The 16,261-nt window shown below is 43.3% G+C and overlaps 1 protein-coding gene across 3 annotated transcripts in view; it reads left to right on the forward strand.

Annotated features, from left to right (window-relative positions):
* LOC117438003 (nuclear factor of activated T-cells, cytoplasmic 3-like) overlaps positions 1-16,261 on the forward strand; it is a 104,400-nt gene that overhangs the window by 34,564 nt on the left and 53,575 nt on the right. For all 3 annotated transcript variants that reach the window (XM_034073328.1, XM_034073329.1, XM_034073330.1), the window contains exon 3: positions 11,703-11,865. In XM_034073328.1, the coding sequence (XP_033929219.1) occupies positions 11,703-11,865 (163 nt within the window). The remainder of the gene's footprint in view (positions 1-11,702; positions 11,866-16,261) is intronic.

The raw sequence follows: 16,261 nt of genomic DNA on the forward strand, positions 1-16,261 counted from the left end.
GGACAAGTTCCTGTGTGATGTACTCTAGGTTTCCCTGCTCTTGGAGGGGGTTTGGACTAGATGATCTTTTGAGGTCCCTTCCAACCCTTGGAATTCCGTGATTTTGTGAAACCATGACATCAGCAGACAATGCAGCTGCTGATGCTACTCAACCCCCAAGCACAGCAGCTGCACCAACTCCAACAACAGATACTTCAGCCACTCCATCCACAGTGATAGGCACTGCAGCTAAACTAAAGGACCAATTCGTGCCAAAATCGGTTGCCCTTGTAAGCAAATACGAGGCACAGAGAGTAACCCATACAGTGAAGACAGATGAACCAATGCATTTAATACATGGGACAGCATCTGAACGAGAGTTATTATTACATGAATCAGAGGAAGAAAAAGGAGGAAAGGTGACTTCTCAACCTCGATTGAGCTATGGAATATGCAATAAGATTTCACACATCATCCAGATGAGCACATGGTCACCTGGTTACTCTGATGCTGAGACAATGAGGCAGATGGTCATGAACAAGAAGGTAGCAAAGACAAGCAACCGGGATCACTTTCTAAGGAAGGGGGAATTGACAAAGAGTTGAAAAGAGAAACGGGCCCTTGGCCTTTGGAGGCCGCTTTTGGAAGCTGTGAAGGAAAGGTTTCTGTACAAGGATGTTGTTATGAGTCTTTCGGCGACATAGACCATGATAGAGAAAGGCATCTAGTCTCTGAGAGAATCAGCCATTCTAGAGATCATGGAATCATAGAATAGTTAGAGTTGCAAAGGACTTCAGTAATACTGATAATACCAATGTTCTTAGTTGTTCCCAAGTAATGTTTATTCTGAGCAAGGACTTTCTCAGTCTCATGCTTTGGCAGGGAGGAGGGGAAGCTGGGAGGAAGCAGAGACAGGACAACTGACCCAAACAAGCCAATGGGTATTCCATACCACAGCATGTCATGCTCAGTATATAAACTGAGGGGATTTACTCGGAAGGCCAGATAGCTGATCAGGTCGGGCTGGGTGTCATTTGGGATGTGGTGAACAGCTGTATTTTTTTCCCCTTGTTCTTTCCCTTATTATTATTATTGTTGGTATCAGTAGTAGTTTAGTGTTATAGCGTAGATACTGGTCTATTCTTATCTCAACCTGTGGGAGTTATTTCTTTTGATTCTCCTCCCCATCCCTCTGTGAGCAGTGGGAGGAAGAAGGGGGGGGGGGGAGTGTGCAAGTGGCTGTGTGGCTCTGAGTTACTGGCTGGGCTTAAACCACTACAGGTATTTGTGGAGACAGTGTTCTCACAGGAGAATGGATATTTGGTACATGAGCTCTGAATAACTCCGTGGGATACAGCAAGGCCGTGGGAGGCCTGAGGAAGCTTAAGTGAGCAAGATAAGAAGAAGCTGTAATTCACTGACTTATGAGAACTGTGGACTGTTGGCAAGCTTTTGAGGTCAAGTTCTCACACCTGTGCTTAACCAATTATATGTTAGTCACTAAGGGTCTTCAAGACAAGTATCCAATCATGATATGCCAAATTGCTGTAGGTGTGTGTAAGCAATAGTATATAAGGAGTTAATGCTTTGCAATGAATGGCTTTTTGTCTGATCACATTGATCTCTGACTGAGTCCATTCCGCGACAGGTGTTTTCTTGAGAACAGATCCATAAATGCAGTAAAGATAGCAGCTTCAGGTTTACTTTACCATATTCGGCATCTGGTACAAAACTAACACTACTTTATATTGACAGGTGCTCAAAATATATGTAAATTTGTTACCATTTGCCTCCCAAATGCTGACTTGAAGCAGCTGTAGATACAGCTGGGGCCCTGATAAATTAATAGGATTCAAAAATTTACATTTCAAAATGAAAAAAAGTTACATCACTGTCGTGGTTAAAGCCCAGGCAGTAACTTGGAACCATGCAGGTGCTCACTCACTACCCCACTCTCTCCCTCTGCTCCTGGAGGGATGAGGAGGAGAATCAAAACAATGTAAATCCCATGGGTAGAGAAAAGAACAGTCCAGTAACTAAGGTATAATACAAAACTACTACTACTACTACCAGTAATAACAATAATAATGATAAGGGAAATAACAGGGGGAGAGAATATAAAATTTCAAGGGGAAAAGTGAAGGAAAACAATAAACACAAGTGATGAACATTACAATTGCTCACCACCTGCCTCCAGATACCCACCTTGACCTGAGCAGTGATCTGGGCCTTCCTGGTAACTACCCCCAGTTTCTATATTGGGCATGGTGTGCTGTGGTATGGAATGCCCATTTGGCTTGTTTGTGTCAGGTGTCCTGTCTCTGCTTCCTCCCAGCTTCCGGTGCCCCTCCTGTCTGGCAGAGCATGAGACTGAAAAGTTCTTGGTCAGAGTAAACATTACTTAGCAACAGGTAAAAACAAAGGTGTGTTATCAGCGTTATTCCCAGCTGAAAGTCAAAAACAGGAATGTACTAGCTACTAAGGAGAAAAATGACTGCTACAGGTGAACCCAGGACAGTATCCATCCCTTATTCCATACCATTGAAATCATGCTTGGTTCCTGGTTTTTGTTGGTTTTTTTTTTTCAGCATATCATTCCTTTTTGTCTTACATAAATATATCTATTTATATATACACATACACACAGAGGGAGACATATCATTCCTTAGTCTATGGACCAGTCCCTATAAAGTTGCTGAATTAATTCTGTCCGTGATGTAAGGCTTCATCTTTTGTAATAGTTTTTCAGGGCAGGAGGAAAGATGGGGTGTAGTGTTGGATTGTTGCCTGCTGGTGATACCAACAAACTCATCTGGTCCCTGCTGAGCTCGTCTGTATCCTGGGTTCAGCAGTAGCAGTCATTTTTCTCCTTCTTGGTAGCTAGTGCAGTGCTGTGTTTTGACTTTTGGGCTGGGAATGATTGCTGATAGCGTATGTGTTTTGAGTTACTGCTCAAATGTTTGGTTTGTCCAAGGCCTTTTCTGAGCTCATGCTCTGCCAGGGAGGAGGGGAAGCCGGGAGGAAGGAGAGACAGGACACCTGACCCAGGCTAGCCAAAGAGGTATTCCATACCATAGCGCGTCATACCCAGGATGTAACCGGGAGAGACCTGGAAGGGCTGGGACTCTGGGGTTTGGAGGAGGTATCGGTTGATGCTTGGTCAGGCAGGGTGGGGTGAGTTATGGGTGGGTGGCTGGTGAGGTGTTGTGTTCTTTTCACTTGTTATTTGCTTTGTCATTATTATTTGTAGTTGTAGTAGCAGTAGTGATTTGTGTTATACCTTAGTTATTAAACTGTTCTTATCTCAACCCGTGGGGGCTACATTGTTTGGATTCTTCTTCCTAACTCTCTGTGAGTTGGGGGAGCAAGGGGGGGAGTGAGTGAACGAGCTGTGTAGAATTGGATTAAACCACGACAGTCTGGTTTCATCTAATTTGATTCTTTGTTGGGGTGATGGTCTGAGGGAACTCAGGGTCAGTTGATGGTGACCTGAGGACAGTTCTGCTGGCTTCTCTCATGACTTTATTCTCTACTGATGATACTGACAGTGCATATCTTCTTTTCAAAGCCTGGAGGGGCAGAGATGGGCATTTATCCAATGAGCTACGGAAGTATTATATAGCAGACAACAACGTATAATTGAGTTCATTGTCTGTTTTCCCACAAAATTAAAGTACACATTGGACTTTCCCATCTTCCCACATTACCCAAGAAGTATATCTGGGTCCCTGAGCAAAAACAGTTGTATGAGCAGGTTTGCATTTACCTGAAGCAGGAATAACCCAGACTATCTTCCCCAGCACATTCTTTATGTGTACCACAGGAACTGTATTCCCCTCTACAGTATGTAAAAGTTCTGATTGGGCTGGGACAGCCCTGTTGGTAGATCCCCTGGTGTTGACCAGCCAGGTGGCTTTTGATAAATGAGTATTCCAATGTTTGGAAGATCCACCACCCATTGCTCTTAATGTAGTTTTAACAGCCTATTGTACCGTTTGATTTTCTCAGAGGCTGGTGCATGGTAGGGGATGTGATATACCCACTCAATGCCACACTCTTTGGCCTAAGTGTCTATGAGGTTGTTCTGGAAATTAGTTCCATTGTCTGTCTCAGTTCTTTTTGGGGTGCTGTGTTGCTACAAGACTTGTTTCCCAAAGCCCAGGATAGTGTTCTGGACAGTAGTATGGGGCACAGCATATGTCTCCAGCCATCTGGTGGTTGTTTCCACTATGGTATGCACATGGCACTTGCCTTGGAAGGTCAGTGGAAATGTGATGTAATCAGTCTGTCAGGCCTCCCCACATTTGTACTTCCATTGTCCTCCATACCAAAGGTGCTTTAACCGCTTGGCTTGCTCAATTGCAGCACCTTCCTCATTCGTGAATAACCTGGGCAGTAGTGTCCATTGTTAAGTCCACTCCTCAATCACGATCCCATCTGTATGTTGCATTTCTGCCTTGATGGCCTGATGTGTCATGGGCCCACCAGGCTGAACCTAATTCACCCTTGTGTTGTCAATCAAAATCCATCTGAGCTGCTTGAGTCTTAGCAGCTTGATCCACCTGTTGGTAGTTCTGCTGTTCCTCAGTGACCCGACTCTTGGGTACATGAGTATCTACATGGTGTACTTTCACCACCAGGTTCTGCACCCAGGCATTGATATCTTGCCACAGTGCAGCAGCCCAGATGGGTTTACCTCTGCATTGACAGTTGCTCTGCTTCCATTGCTGCAACCAGCCCCACAGGGCATTTGCCATCATCCATGGATCAGTATGGGGATAAAGTACTGGCCACTTGATTCGTTCAGCAATATCCAAGGCCAGCTGGATGGCTTTCACCTTGGCAAGCTGACTTGATTCACCCTCTCCTTCACCAGTTTCTGCTGCTTGTCATAGGGTATTCCATACACCTGCTTTCTGTCTCTGATTTCCCACAGTACAGCAGGACCCATCAGTAAACAAGGCATACTGCTTTTCACTTTCTGACAGTTTATTATCTAGTGGGGCCTTTTCAGCACTTATCACTTTCTCCTCTCAGGGTTTTTTTCTCAGGGTAAAGTCGAAACCACAGCACTGCACCACTGCTATTAAGAAGAAAAACGACTGCTTCTGCTGAACCCAGGGCAATCACTGATCCAGTTCAATTTATATCTGTACAGCATTTTTCTCGGAAAAAGTGAAAGGGTGATGTGGAAGCAGAAATATATTAAACTGATATTCATATAGGGCAGAAAGGTGCATGTCAGTATACCCTAGAACTTTTTAAGATTCTACTGCTGCTGAGAATTTGAGGGTGGTGGAGAGAGCAACAAAAATAATCAGAGAAACAATAGCTTGGGTATCCAACCTCAAACTCTAAAGGGAAAGTAGCTGTAACTCTCTACCCTGCTACATCTGGAAAACATCAGTTTGATGAAGCACAGCCTTGAAGACTATGTAATTTATTTGAGAACTGTATTTTGCAATATTTTAAATTTGGTGATGTTTTAGGCATCTGTGCAAGTGCTATGTGCTTGCTTGCTCTCTCATGCTGATGTTTTCTATTTGTTTTTAAAGAATGACAAAATATTGAGACTTGGTTATTTTCTTGTCTCTGTTTCTGTTATAGTATTCCAAATATTTTTTCAGGATAATGAAAGGTCTCATATAGCTTGTGCCATGTTTTTATTAGCTAATTGCAAAAGATGTAAATCTCTGAGAGGCTGCATGCAGAGTAGTTGCAAGCAACAAATACCTTTTTGCTTGACTGAGTTTAATAATAAACTCCCAGTAATTTGTCCATAGTCTGTGGTGTGCATGTTGTTATACCAAGTTCTCTTAGTGAGAACTTCACTCTGTATGCCAACTCTTTTGACATAGAATATTTGGTTACATACGTGGGGGATGTTTCCAGGAATATTCAAGGAAAATTTCTTGTATGCTACATTTATTTTTAAATTCTTTTTAATATCTTCTAATCATGACATTTTTTTTTCTTTTTCAGACTGAAGACTTGAGTTGTTCTCCTTCAGTAGCTATTAAAAGGGAATGGCAAGGTCTAGGTGATAGTCAATAGTAGCATTTAGGCAGTATGTCTTGCCCTGTGGTAAGTTTCTGGAAGGATTGGGCGTACAGTGCACTGCTGTCAGTTCCCTCTGTTATCACTGATGTCACTTGTTTTCTCCTACCCAGTAAATACTCTTTCTGTGTAAGGACCAGTCATCAGACATTCTAACTGGGGGAAGAAGAGTCCTTGCTGTCTACTGAGTGCTTGTGGAGAAGATTTACTGTTCACGTTTCTTCATTTCACTAATAAGAAAGGGAAATACTCCTATTCCTCCCATGGCTCTTGGAAAGGTGATTCTTGTAGTTTAAGCCCAACTGGTAACTCAGAACCGTGCAGCTGCTCACTCACTCCTCCCCCCCACCTTTTTCCTCCCCTCATTCCTGGAGGGAGGGGGAGGAGAATTGAAAGAATTTAATTCCCATACGTTGACATAATAATAGTCCAGTAACTAAGGTATAACACAAAACCACTATTCCTACCACCAGTAATAATAATGATAAGGGAAATAATAAGGGAAGCAAACACAACTGCTCACTACCTGCTCTACCTGCTGCCTGATACCCAGCCCCCCCCCCCCGAGCAGCAATCTAGACCTTCCAGATAACTGCCCACAGGTTATATACTGGGCATGATGTGCTGCGGTATGGAATACCCCTTTGGCTAGTTGGTGTTAGGTGTCCTGTCTCTGCTTCCTCCCAACTTCCCTTCCTCCCTAGCAGAGCATGAGACTCAGAAAGTCCTTGGTTGGTGTAAACATTACTTAGCAACAACTAAAAAGATTGGTGTTATCCATGTTGATCCCAGGCTTAAAGTCAAAAACACAGAACTGCATCGGCTCCTAAGAGAGAGACAACTGACTGCTCCTGCTAAACCCAGGAGGGTTTCCACCCCTTATTCCATACCATTCATGTCATGCGCAGGTCCCACTTTTTTCAATGTACCATTACACTCATATATAAATATATATATGTCTCCACACCCACACAAAGATAGAGATATTCCTTAGTGCATGGACCGATCCCTGTAAAGCTGCTGAGTTCAGGTCCATGATGTTGAGGGGGCTCCATCTCTTGTAACAGTCTTTCAGAGCAGGAGAGATGGTGTGCAGTGTTGGATTGTTGCCTGCTGATGACAGGGTATGTGATATATCCACTCAATGCCATGCTCTTTGGCCCAAATGTCTATGAGGTTGTTCTGGAAATTAGTCCCATTGTCTGACTCAATTCTCTCTGGGGTGCTGTGGTGCCACAGAATCTGTTTCTTAAGGCCAAGGATAGTGTTCTGGGCAGTGGCATGGGGCACAAGCCTATGTTTCCAGCCATCTGGTGGTTGCTTCCACCATGGTAAGCACATGGCGCTTGCCTTGGTGGGTTGGTGGGAGTGTGATATAATCAGTCTGCCAGGCCTCCCAATATTTGTACTTCAGCCATCATCCTCTATACCAAAGAGGCTTTAACTGTTTAGCTTGCTTAATTGCAGCACATTTCCCCCTCATGAATAGCCTGGGCAATAGTGTCTATTGTTAAGTGCACCCCTCGATCACAGGCCCATCTGTATGTTGCATCTCTGCCCTGATGGCCTGAAGTGTCATGGGCCCACTGGGCCAAAAATAATTCACCCTTATGTTGCCAGTTTAAGTCCATCTGAGCCACTTCAATCTTAGCAGCTTTATCTACTTGTTGGTTGTTCTGGTGTTCCTCAGTGGGCTGACTCTTGGGTACATGAGCATCTACATAGCATACCTTCACCACCTGGTTATGCACCCAGGCAGAGATATCTTGCCTCAGTGCAGAAGCCCAGATGGGTTTACCCATGAAGTACTGGCCACATTTCTCATTCAGCAATGTCCAAGGCTAGCTGGATGGCTTTCACCTCGGCAAATTGACTTGATTCACCTTCTTCCTCAGTAGTTTTTGCAACTTGTTGCCAGGGACTCCATACAGCTGCCTTCCATCTCCAGTGCTTTCCACAGTATTTAGGCATATTGCATTTTACTTTCTGATAGTTTATGATCTGGTGGGGCTTCTTCAGCACGTATCAACTCCTCCTCTGGTGACATTCCAAACTCTTTGCCCTCTGGCCCATCCATGATGACTTTAAGAATTCCTGGATGACTCGAATTTTCTATTTAAGCTCGTTGTGTAATTAGTGCAGCCCATTTACTCCATGTAGCATCAGTTGCATGATGTGTAGAGACTCTGCCTTTGAACATCAAGCCCAGCACAGGCATCTGGGGTGCCAGGAGGAGCTGTGCTTCAGTGCCAGTCACTTCTGAAGCAGCTTGAACTCTTTCATAGGCTGCCAGTATCTCTTTTTCAGTTGGCGTATAGCTGGCCTCAGATCCTTTGTATTGCCAACTCCAAAAGCCAGAGGGTCAACCTCGAGTCTACCCTGGATCTTTCTGCCAAAGTCTCCAGGTAGGACCATTCTCCCTGGCTGTGGTGTAGAGTACATTTTTTACATCTGCCCCAGTCTGGACTGGTCCAACAGCTGCTGCCTGAACTCGATTAATTTGTTCAAAAGCTTGTTGTTGCTCAGGGTCCCATTTAAAATCATTCTTCTTCCGGGTTACATGATAGAGAAGGCTTACAATCAAACTATAGTTTGGGATGTGCATTCTCCAGACTCCGAAACACCCAAGAAAGCTTGTGTTTCTTTCTTATTAGTTGGTGGAGACATTGCTGTTATCTTGTTCATCACATCTGTGGGGATCTGGCGATGTCCATCTTGCCATTTTATTCACAAAAATTGTATCTTCTGTGCAGGTCCCTTGACCTTACTCCATTTTATGGCAAAACCGGCTTTCAGCAGGATTTGGATTATTTCCCTCCCTTTCTCAAAACCTTTTTCCCTGGAAAAGAGACTGGAGTACCACCTGTATGAAGATAGGCTGAGAAAGTTTGGGCTGTTCAGCCTGGAGACAAGAAGGCTGCTTGGAGACCTCATAGCAGCCTTCTAGTATCTGAAGGGAGGCTACAAGGATGCTGGGGATGGACTCTTCATTAGGGACTGTAGTGATAGGACAAAGGGTAACAGGTTCAAATTTAAGCAGGGGAAGTTTCAGTTGAATATAAGGAAGAAATTCTTTACTGTGAGGGTGGTGAGGCACTGGAATGGGTTGCCCAGGGAAGTTTTGAATGCTCCATCCCTGGTGGTGTTCAAGGCCAGGTTGGACATAGCTTTGGTTGACATGGTTTAGTGTGAGGTGTCCCTGCCCATGGCAGGGGGGTTGGAACTAGACAATCTTTATGCCCTTTCCAACCCTAACCATTGTATAATTATATGATTCTATGAATGTTCCCTCCGTGGCAGTGTTCAAGGCCTGGTTGGACAGAGACTTGGGTGACATGGATTAGTGTGTGGTGTCCCTGTGCATGGCAGGGGGGTTGGAACTAGATGATTTTAAGGTCCTTTCCATTCCTCGCTATTCTATGATTCTACAATGGCTGATTCCCTCAGAGACTGGTTGCATTTCTCTGTTGTTGTCCAGTTCCCCATAAGACTCATAAGATCTTCCTTGTATGGAAACCTTTTTTTTGTAGCTGCCATGAGCAGTCTCTGAAGGCTGAGGGGCCATTTCTCTTTTGCAATTGCTTTGTCTCTTCCCCCTTCCCTAGCAAGTGATCCCAGCTGCTTAGCTTCCCTACCTTCTAGTTTGTGATCTTTTCCCCATCAGATTAACTAGGTGATGATGTGCTCCCCTGGATGACAGGTAAAATGCATTCTATATGTGTGATGATATGGTGATCCCTATCACACTCAGCAGGCAGGTCTCAAGTGTACCCAAAGGCCATTCAAAACCTTCAGAACTCTCAAATGATGCTGTAAGTAGTCTGGTGGTGGGATCTGGGAATGTGAGGGAATGTCTCCTTCACAAGTTGACCACCTGAGGAGGGTAAAAAAGATTTGTAATTGCTAATCATTTGTTTTATATATCTCTGAAAGTATAGAGGCGGTGACCACACTGGGAACTCAAGCCAGATCAGTTTCATGTTCAATGAGTCTATTGTATTGCAAGTCATTACTGTAAAGTACAATGAAACAAGTACCTTAGCCCAAGGCCCCCAGCTGATAAACCCTAAAACAGCATATACCGGCTGTAAATAAGGTATGACATGCTAGAACTGTGAGATCAAGAGCAACAATTTTGAGAGCCAATAAATCAGCATTGTGATGAGTGACTGTTACTCTGAAACAATAAATGCTTATCACAAGTCCGTTTAGACACACTGGTCTGGAGTGAGGAAGTAGTTCTTTACTGTGAGTGTGGTGAGGCACTGGAATGGGTTGCCCAAGGAAGTTGTGAATGCTTCATTCCTGGCAGTGTTCAAGGCTAGGTTCAACATAGCCTTGGTTGACATGGTTTAGTGTGAGGTGTCCCTGCCCATGACAGCGGGATTGGAACTAGATAATCTTAAGGTTCTTTCCAACCCTAACTATTCTATGATTCTGTGTGTGGTGTTGCAGGCTAAGCCCAAGTCCATCCAGATACTTACTAAAGGCAGAGCTTTCTTTTTTTATTCAATCCAAATATTATCTTCTTTCTCAATGGTGGATATGTCTCATTGGTCTTAGCTAAATTCTCAAGAAGGTATAATTTATCTTTCTTGGACCTGTGGCTATTTCTGTTTGTGGATATTTGCAGGTATTGGTGGTGGCTGTTTTCCTGACTTCCTTTAAAGCCAAAAGAAATGAATTTGAGCTTTCTCGAATGATGATACAAACCAGTATTTGTCCATCTCTTCAAAACCTCATTTGCTTTCCTTGTTTGTCAGAGTATGGTAGTACAAAACTATTTTAATATAAGCTTATTGTTACTGTAAATGTTCTTGTTCAGTACACAGTGCTCTAAACATTAACTTCTAAATGTTCATAAAATAATTTGCTCTACCAAGTATTTACTGACTTGAATTTGACCATTCACCTTATTAGAATCATAAGTCTGTATATCGATGCAGGTAAAAGGATAGGTATGAAAACACCAGTGATACCATGTGGCTTATTTTCCTTTGAGATTCTTCTATTACTGTGTATTTTTCTTCTTTCCTGGAGCAACTTTGCTACTCCGTGTAAGGGTATATAGAATCTGTGGATAAGCTAAGCATATGCTGTAGACATCTTTGGTTTTTGTAGTAAGTCTTTATGTTTAGATAGGATTACTAGCTTTAAAATTTTTAGTCATCATATAGGGTTCATTTTAATGATTGTTAACAAAGTGCAGTGCTTACCAATCTTAGACAAACCAAAACCAACAAGCTGGAAGACCATAATGCAGAGTTAAAACTCTATGACTTGTAAATTGACTTTAGTCTATTCTCTCTAAATAATATTTGAACTTGCTTGCTGATATATATGGGGATAAAAAAAATTAATGTAAAGCCACTATAGAATAGCACTGGCAATGTGGGGCAGGGGGGGTCGTACAGTACCGTTCTTTTAATCAGGTATTGGAAGGAAGAAATTCCATTTTAACAACCCCAAAGGAAATAATTGGAATATTTTAATGCACCAGCAAAACATTCGAATTTTCAAGTAAATTTTAGGCTAATAGCTATTCTTACTTGGTCATCATTTGTTAGGAAAGTGACATCATTGTCAGTATCTTACAGTGAAGTTACTTTGTACTGTGGCCAGACAGTGTAGTTCATTTCATCATAGTGTGCTCATCTCAATTGCAGCACATCTTCATTGCCACCTCTTGATTGGCCTTTACCAAGTCATTATGGGCAGTGTGAACTGAGAATAGAAGTCCAGCCTAAAACTCATCACAGAGCTCACTATGAAACAGAAGGAAGCAGAGGAGCAGTAAAAGCATCTACTGGAGGACACCCTGTAGTGAAGGTAGGAAGTCTGGTTTTCTTGAATAGAAGATAATTTTTTAACTACAATTATTGTTATTTATAATGCTGTGAATTGTTACCATGTGTGAAACTTACAGTCCTTCCTGGGTAAGATTTTCTCCCTTAAATGTAACTTGTTCAATACAAAAGTTATTTTTCATGTTCAAAAACTTAGTTTGCTACAGTTACAGTGAAAGTCACAATTTTATGCTGCATGTAGTTTTATGCTTGTGAATGGATTTGCTGTGTAATAGTTTATTAACGTATTCAACATGAACTTTAAAGAAGGGGTACACATGAGGACAGATAAGAAAAATCACAATAATAGATTAGTTGAAGCTATACTGAAGTACGATATAGAATCATTTGAATCAGAAATCATCTATCTTTTGGTGTTGAAAACAGTTTTAGAAAACAATAAGCACCTCTATGCATTAACTGTAGCACCTAGTATCAAACACATGAGTCCCTAAGCCAAAGTTCTGAAAATGCTAGATGTTCTGCAAGCAGCAAGATTAAAGCTAGCATAGCACTGGCTTTGACACCAACATCAACTTTCAGGATTTAATCTGGTATTCAGCACTTCTTAGGATAAGAAATTGTCCTGGTTTCTGCTGCAGCAATCGTTTTCCTCTTTCTTAATAGCTGGTGCAGTGCTCTGTTTTCGACTTTAGTCTGAGAACAACGCTGATAACACACAGATGTTTTTAGTTGTTCTTAAGTAATGTTTACTCTAGTCAAGGACTTTTCAGTATCACGCTCTGCCAGTGAGAAGGGGCACAAGAAGCCAGGAGGAAGCAGAGACAGGACACCTGACCCAAACTAGCCAAAGGGGTATTCCATACCACAGCATGTCATGCACGGTATATAAACTGGAGGGAGTTACCCAGAAGGCCAGATCACTGCTTGGGTCAGGCTGGGTATCGGTTGGTGGGTGGTGAGCAATAGTATACTCTCCCCTTGTTATTTCCCTTATTATTAACATTGGTGGCAGTAGTAGTAGTTTTGTATTATACCTTAGGTATTGGACTGTTCTTAACCCATGGGATTTACATTCTTTTGATTCTCCTCCCCGTCCCTCCAGGAGCAGAAAGGGAAGAAGGGGGGGAGTGAGCAAGCGACTGCGTGGTTCCGAGTTACTGGCTGGGCTTAAACCATAACAATTCTTTTCTGGTGCCCAATGGGTGGAGATAATTACAGATCAGAGCAGTGTGTGTCCAATCATCTTTGTGATAAGCATTCATTGTTTCAGATTAATAGTCACTTGTGACAATGTTGATTTATTTGCTCTCTGAGTTGTTGCACTTCATCTCAGAATATCAGCATGTCATACCTTACTTGCAGCCAGTATTTGCTGTTTTAATGTTTATCAGATTTGGGAGCTGGGCTGAGGTCCTCATTTCATTGTAATGACTTGTAATACAATAGAGTCATACAATACAATAGAGCTGTAATACAATAGAGTCATTGATCATGAAACTGGCTGGTATGGGTTTTCAGCATGGTCATCACCTCTATACTATGGGAAGCATGTAATGGGAATTTTTGACAATTACACATCTTTCTTTTTACTTCCCTCAGGGGGTCAACCTATGCAGGAGATCTTAACTCACACCCTCAGCTCCCCCCCCCCCCCCCCCCCCCGGCCATTTATAGTAGGAGCAGACTCTGGAAAAGTTAAAGAACTTGAATATCCTTTCAATGCCCTTGAAAGCACCCTACTCCTTTTGCTAGGAACCAGCTTATTGCTGCGTATGCTCTCTCTGTTTTGCCTATGGCATGACCACCCTGAGAACGCCCTATCTTATCCGATCTCGGAAGCTAAGCAGGGTCCAGCTCGGGTCTTGTCTAAGGTTAAACAACTATTTAAGAATATTACCAAGAGATCTTCCCTGAGGCTGGACAGTCATGGGTGGCTTAAACCAAGACATGCATGAAAGGTCAGGGTTGCCCTCCTAAATTTAATATAGCTTGGTATAAAAGGTGCAATGGATTCTCTTTGGCAAGGTGGCAACACCACCACAAGAAACTTGCACAATATAGAAAAGCTGAGTCTTTTCCCGGTTCTCTTACATGTATCATAAATTTCCCTCACTGCACTAAAAGGATCTGTTTGTAAATATTCCATGAACTCCCTGGTGTATTCATCAGCCAAGTCCTTCTTACAATGTGCTGGAAAAGGACAAGACAAACTTTCAGAAGTCAGTATGTGACTGTTCTCGAGTAGGAAATTCTGTGAGTGTGATGTAAGAACAGATTTTTCCAGCCTTGCCATTTGAACAAATGCTTTCAAAGTGGCTGCACAGTGATCCTGATCTACCAAGAGATCTTCCCCGAGGCTGGACAGTCCTGAGTGGCAGGGTGTGTGGGATCATATGGGTAAGCACTTAAGCCAGCTGGCCCCTCCAGTGCTTTGGAATTTCACTCCTGAACAAATGCAGAATCTGGAAGAATTAGCAGAACACTTAGACAAGATATACTGTCATCCTGGCTATACGAGAGAGGGACAACTTGCCACAACGTGCTGAGGCTTGGCCTACGCCTATATAGCCCTGTACTGTAAGGTGCAGGAAAAAGATGTGTCTGGATCTGATGGCAAAGCAACAGGCAATGCAGCTACTCAACCCCCAAGCACAGCAACTACACCAACCCTGAAAAACAGACACTGCAGCCACTCCAGTCCCAGTGAATGGACACTGTAGATAAACAAAAGGACCAATCCATACCAATATCAGTTGCCCCTGTAAGCAAGGGGAAAAGCAAATGACAGCCACAAAGAGCAACTTGTGCAGTGAAGAAACATGAAGAACCAATGTGAGTACTAGAGGACGCCACCTGAATGAGAGTTATTACTACAGGAATCAGATGAAGAGGAAGAGGTGACTTGTTGATCCTGGATCTTGACCGAGCTGCAGAATATGTAAAAAGATTTCAGCCATCTTCCAGGGGAGCACATTGTCACCTGGTTGCTCTGATGCTGGGACAATTGGGGCCAAGGGTCATGAACAAGAAGGTAGGGAAGCCAGGCAGCTGGGATCACTTGCTAGGGAAAAAGGGATTGACAAATGGATTGCAAAAGACAAATGAGTCCTCAGCCTTTGGAGGCAGCTCTTGGCAGATGGGAAAGCAAGTATACAATGTTATGAGTCGCTCAGGCAAGTGGACCACGACAGAGAGAGGATTCTAGTCCCTGAGGGAATCAGCCATTCTAAACAAGACCTATCATAGGCTGGATGGTGGGAATGCACCTGTAGGTCCAGATGAAGTTGAATGTACATGACCCGTGTGGCAGAAACATACACGGAGTGCACCGTCATCATATACCCGCTCATTGGCATCAGTGACCTGGAGTGAGGCAGAACCACCAACAATCAATGAATTGAGTCGTCAACTCTGAGAGCTATAGGACAATCTCACTCCTTCCATCATTTCAGCAGCAGAAAAACTGTCCCAGGAGATCAAACAATAAAAAAAACCATCTGACGTATCCAGCTCCCCACATGTATCAATCCACATCTCAGCTACTAACAGAAGGTGCCCTATTGCCCAAGAGAGAAGATACAGGAGTTACACGCCACGAGCCACCCTATGGTCTCATCTGCGGGATCACGGAGAAGACATGACAAAGCGGGATGGAAAACCCACCTTAGTTCTGGAGATAAAGGTGCGTGAATTGAAGAGGAAAACAAAGGTCAAGGGTGATCCTCCCAAGAAAGTTGCTGCTCCAGTCTTTGGTGAGAAGCTTCCCAGATGGAGTGGAATAACAGATTTTACTCCAACTCCTGTGATAAGGAATTCTAATCCATTTCTACAGGACATAGGTGGAGAATCTTATGATCACTGTTAGTGGGGCCCTGCCTCCAGCCAGGTGGAGGAGAGGAACAATTGGGTTTACTGGACTGCGTGGATCAGATGGCCTGGCACATCAGTCTCACAGGAGTATAAGGTTCTAGTAGATACTGGTGCACAGTGTACTCTGATGACATCAAGCTATCAAGGGGTGGAACCCATTTGTATTTCTGGAGTGACAGGAGGATCCCAAGAACTGACTGTACTAAAGACTGAAATTAGCCTAACATGGAATGAGTGGCAAAAGCCACCCTATTGTGACTGGTCCAGAGGCTCCATGCATCCTTGGAATAGACCCTTCAAGGGGATTTAATTTTGGCAAAAACAGCCAATGAATTTAATCATATGCTGTTGCCTGCTCTATAACATTTCTGTAGCCCATGAGCTAAATCCTCATTTCTGCCACTCTGTCATGTCCAACACAACAAAAAAAAAAAAACACCTACAGTCCTTTTCCCAGTACTCACCAGACCTGTTAAACATAACAGTACAGTTGCTCCTCCTGCCTCCTGTTACTAAGTTCCACAGACTTGCCTGTTATCTTCACA

The sequence above is a fragment of the Melopsittacus undulatus genome, chromosome W (assembly GCF_012275295.1).
Source record: "Melopsittacus undulatus isolate bMelUnd1 chromosome W, bMelUnd1.mat.Z, whole genome shotgun sequence".
Taxonomy (NCBI): Eukaryota; Metazoa; Chordata; class Aves; order Psittaciformes; family Psittaculidae; genus Melopsittacus; species Melopsittacus undulatus.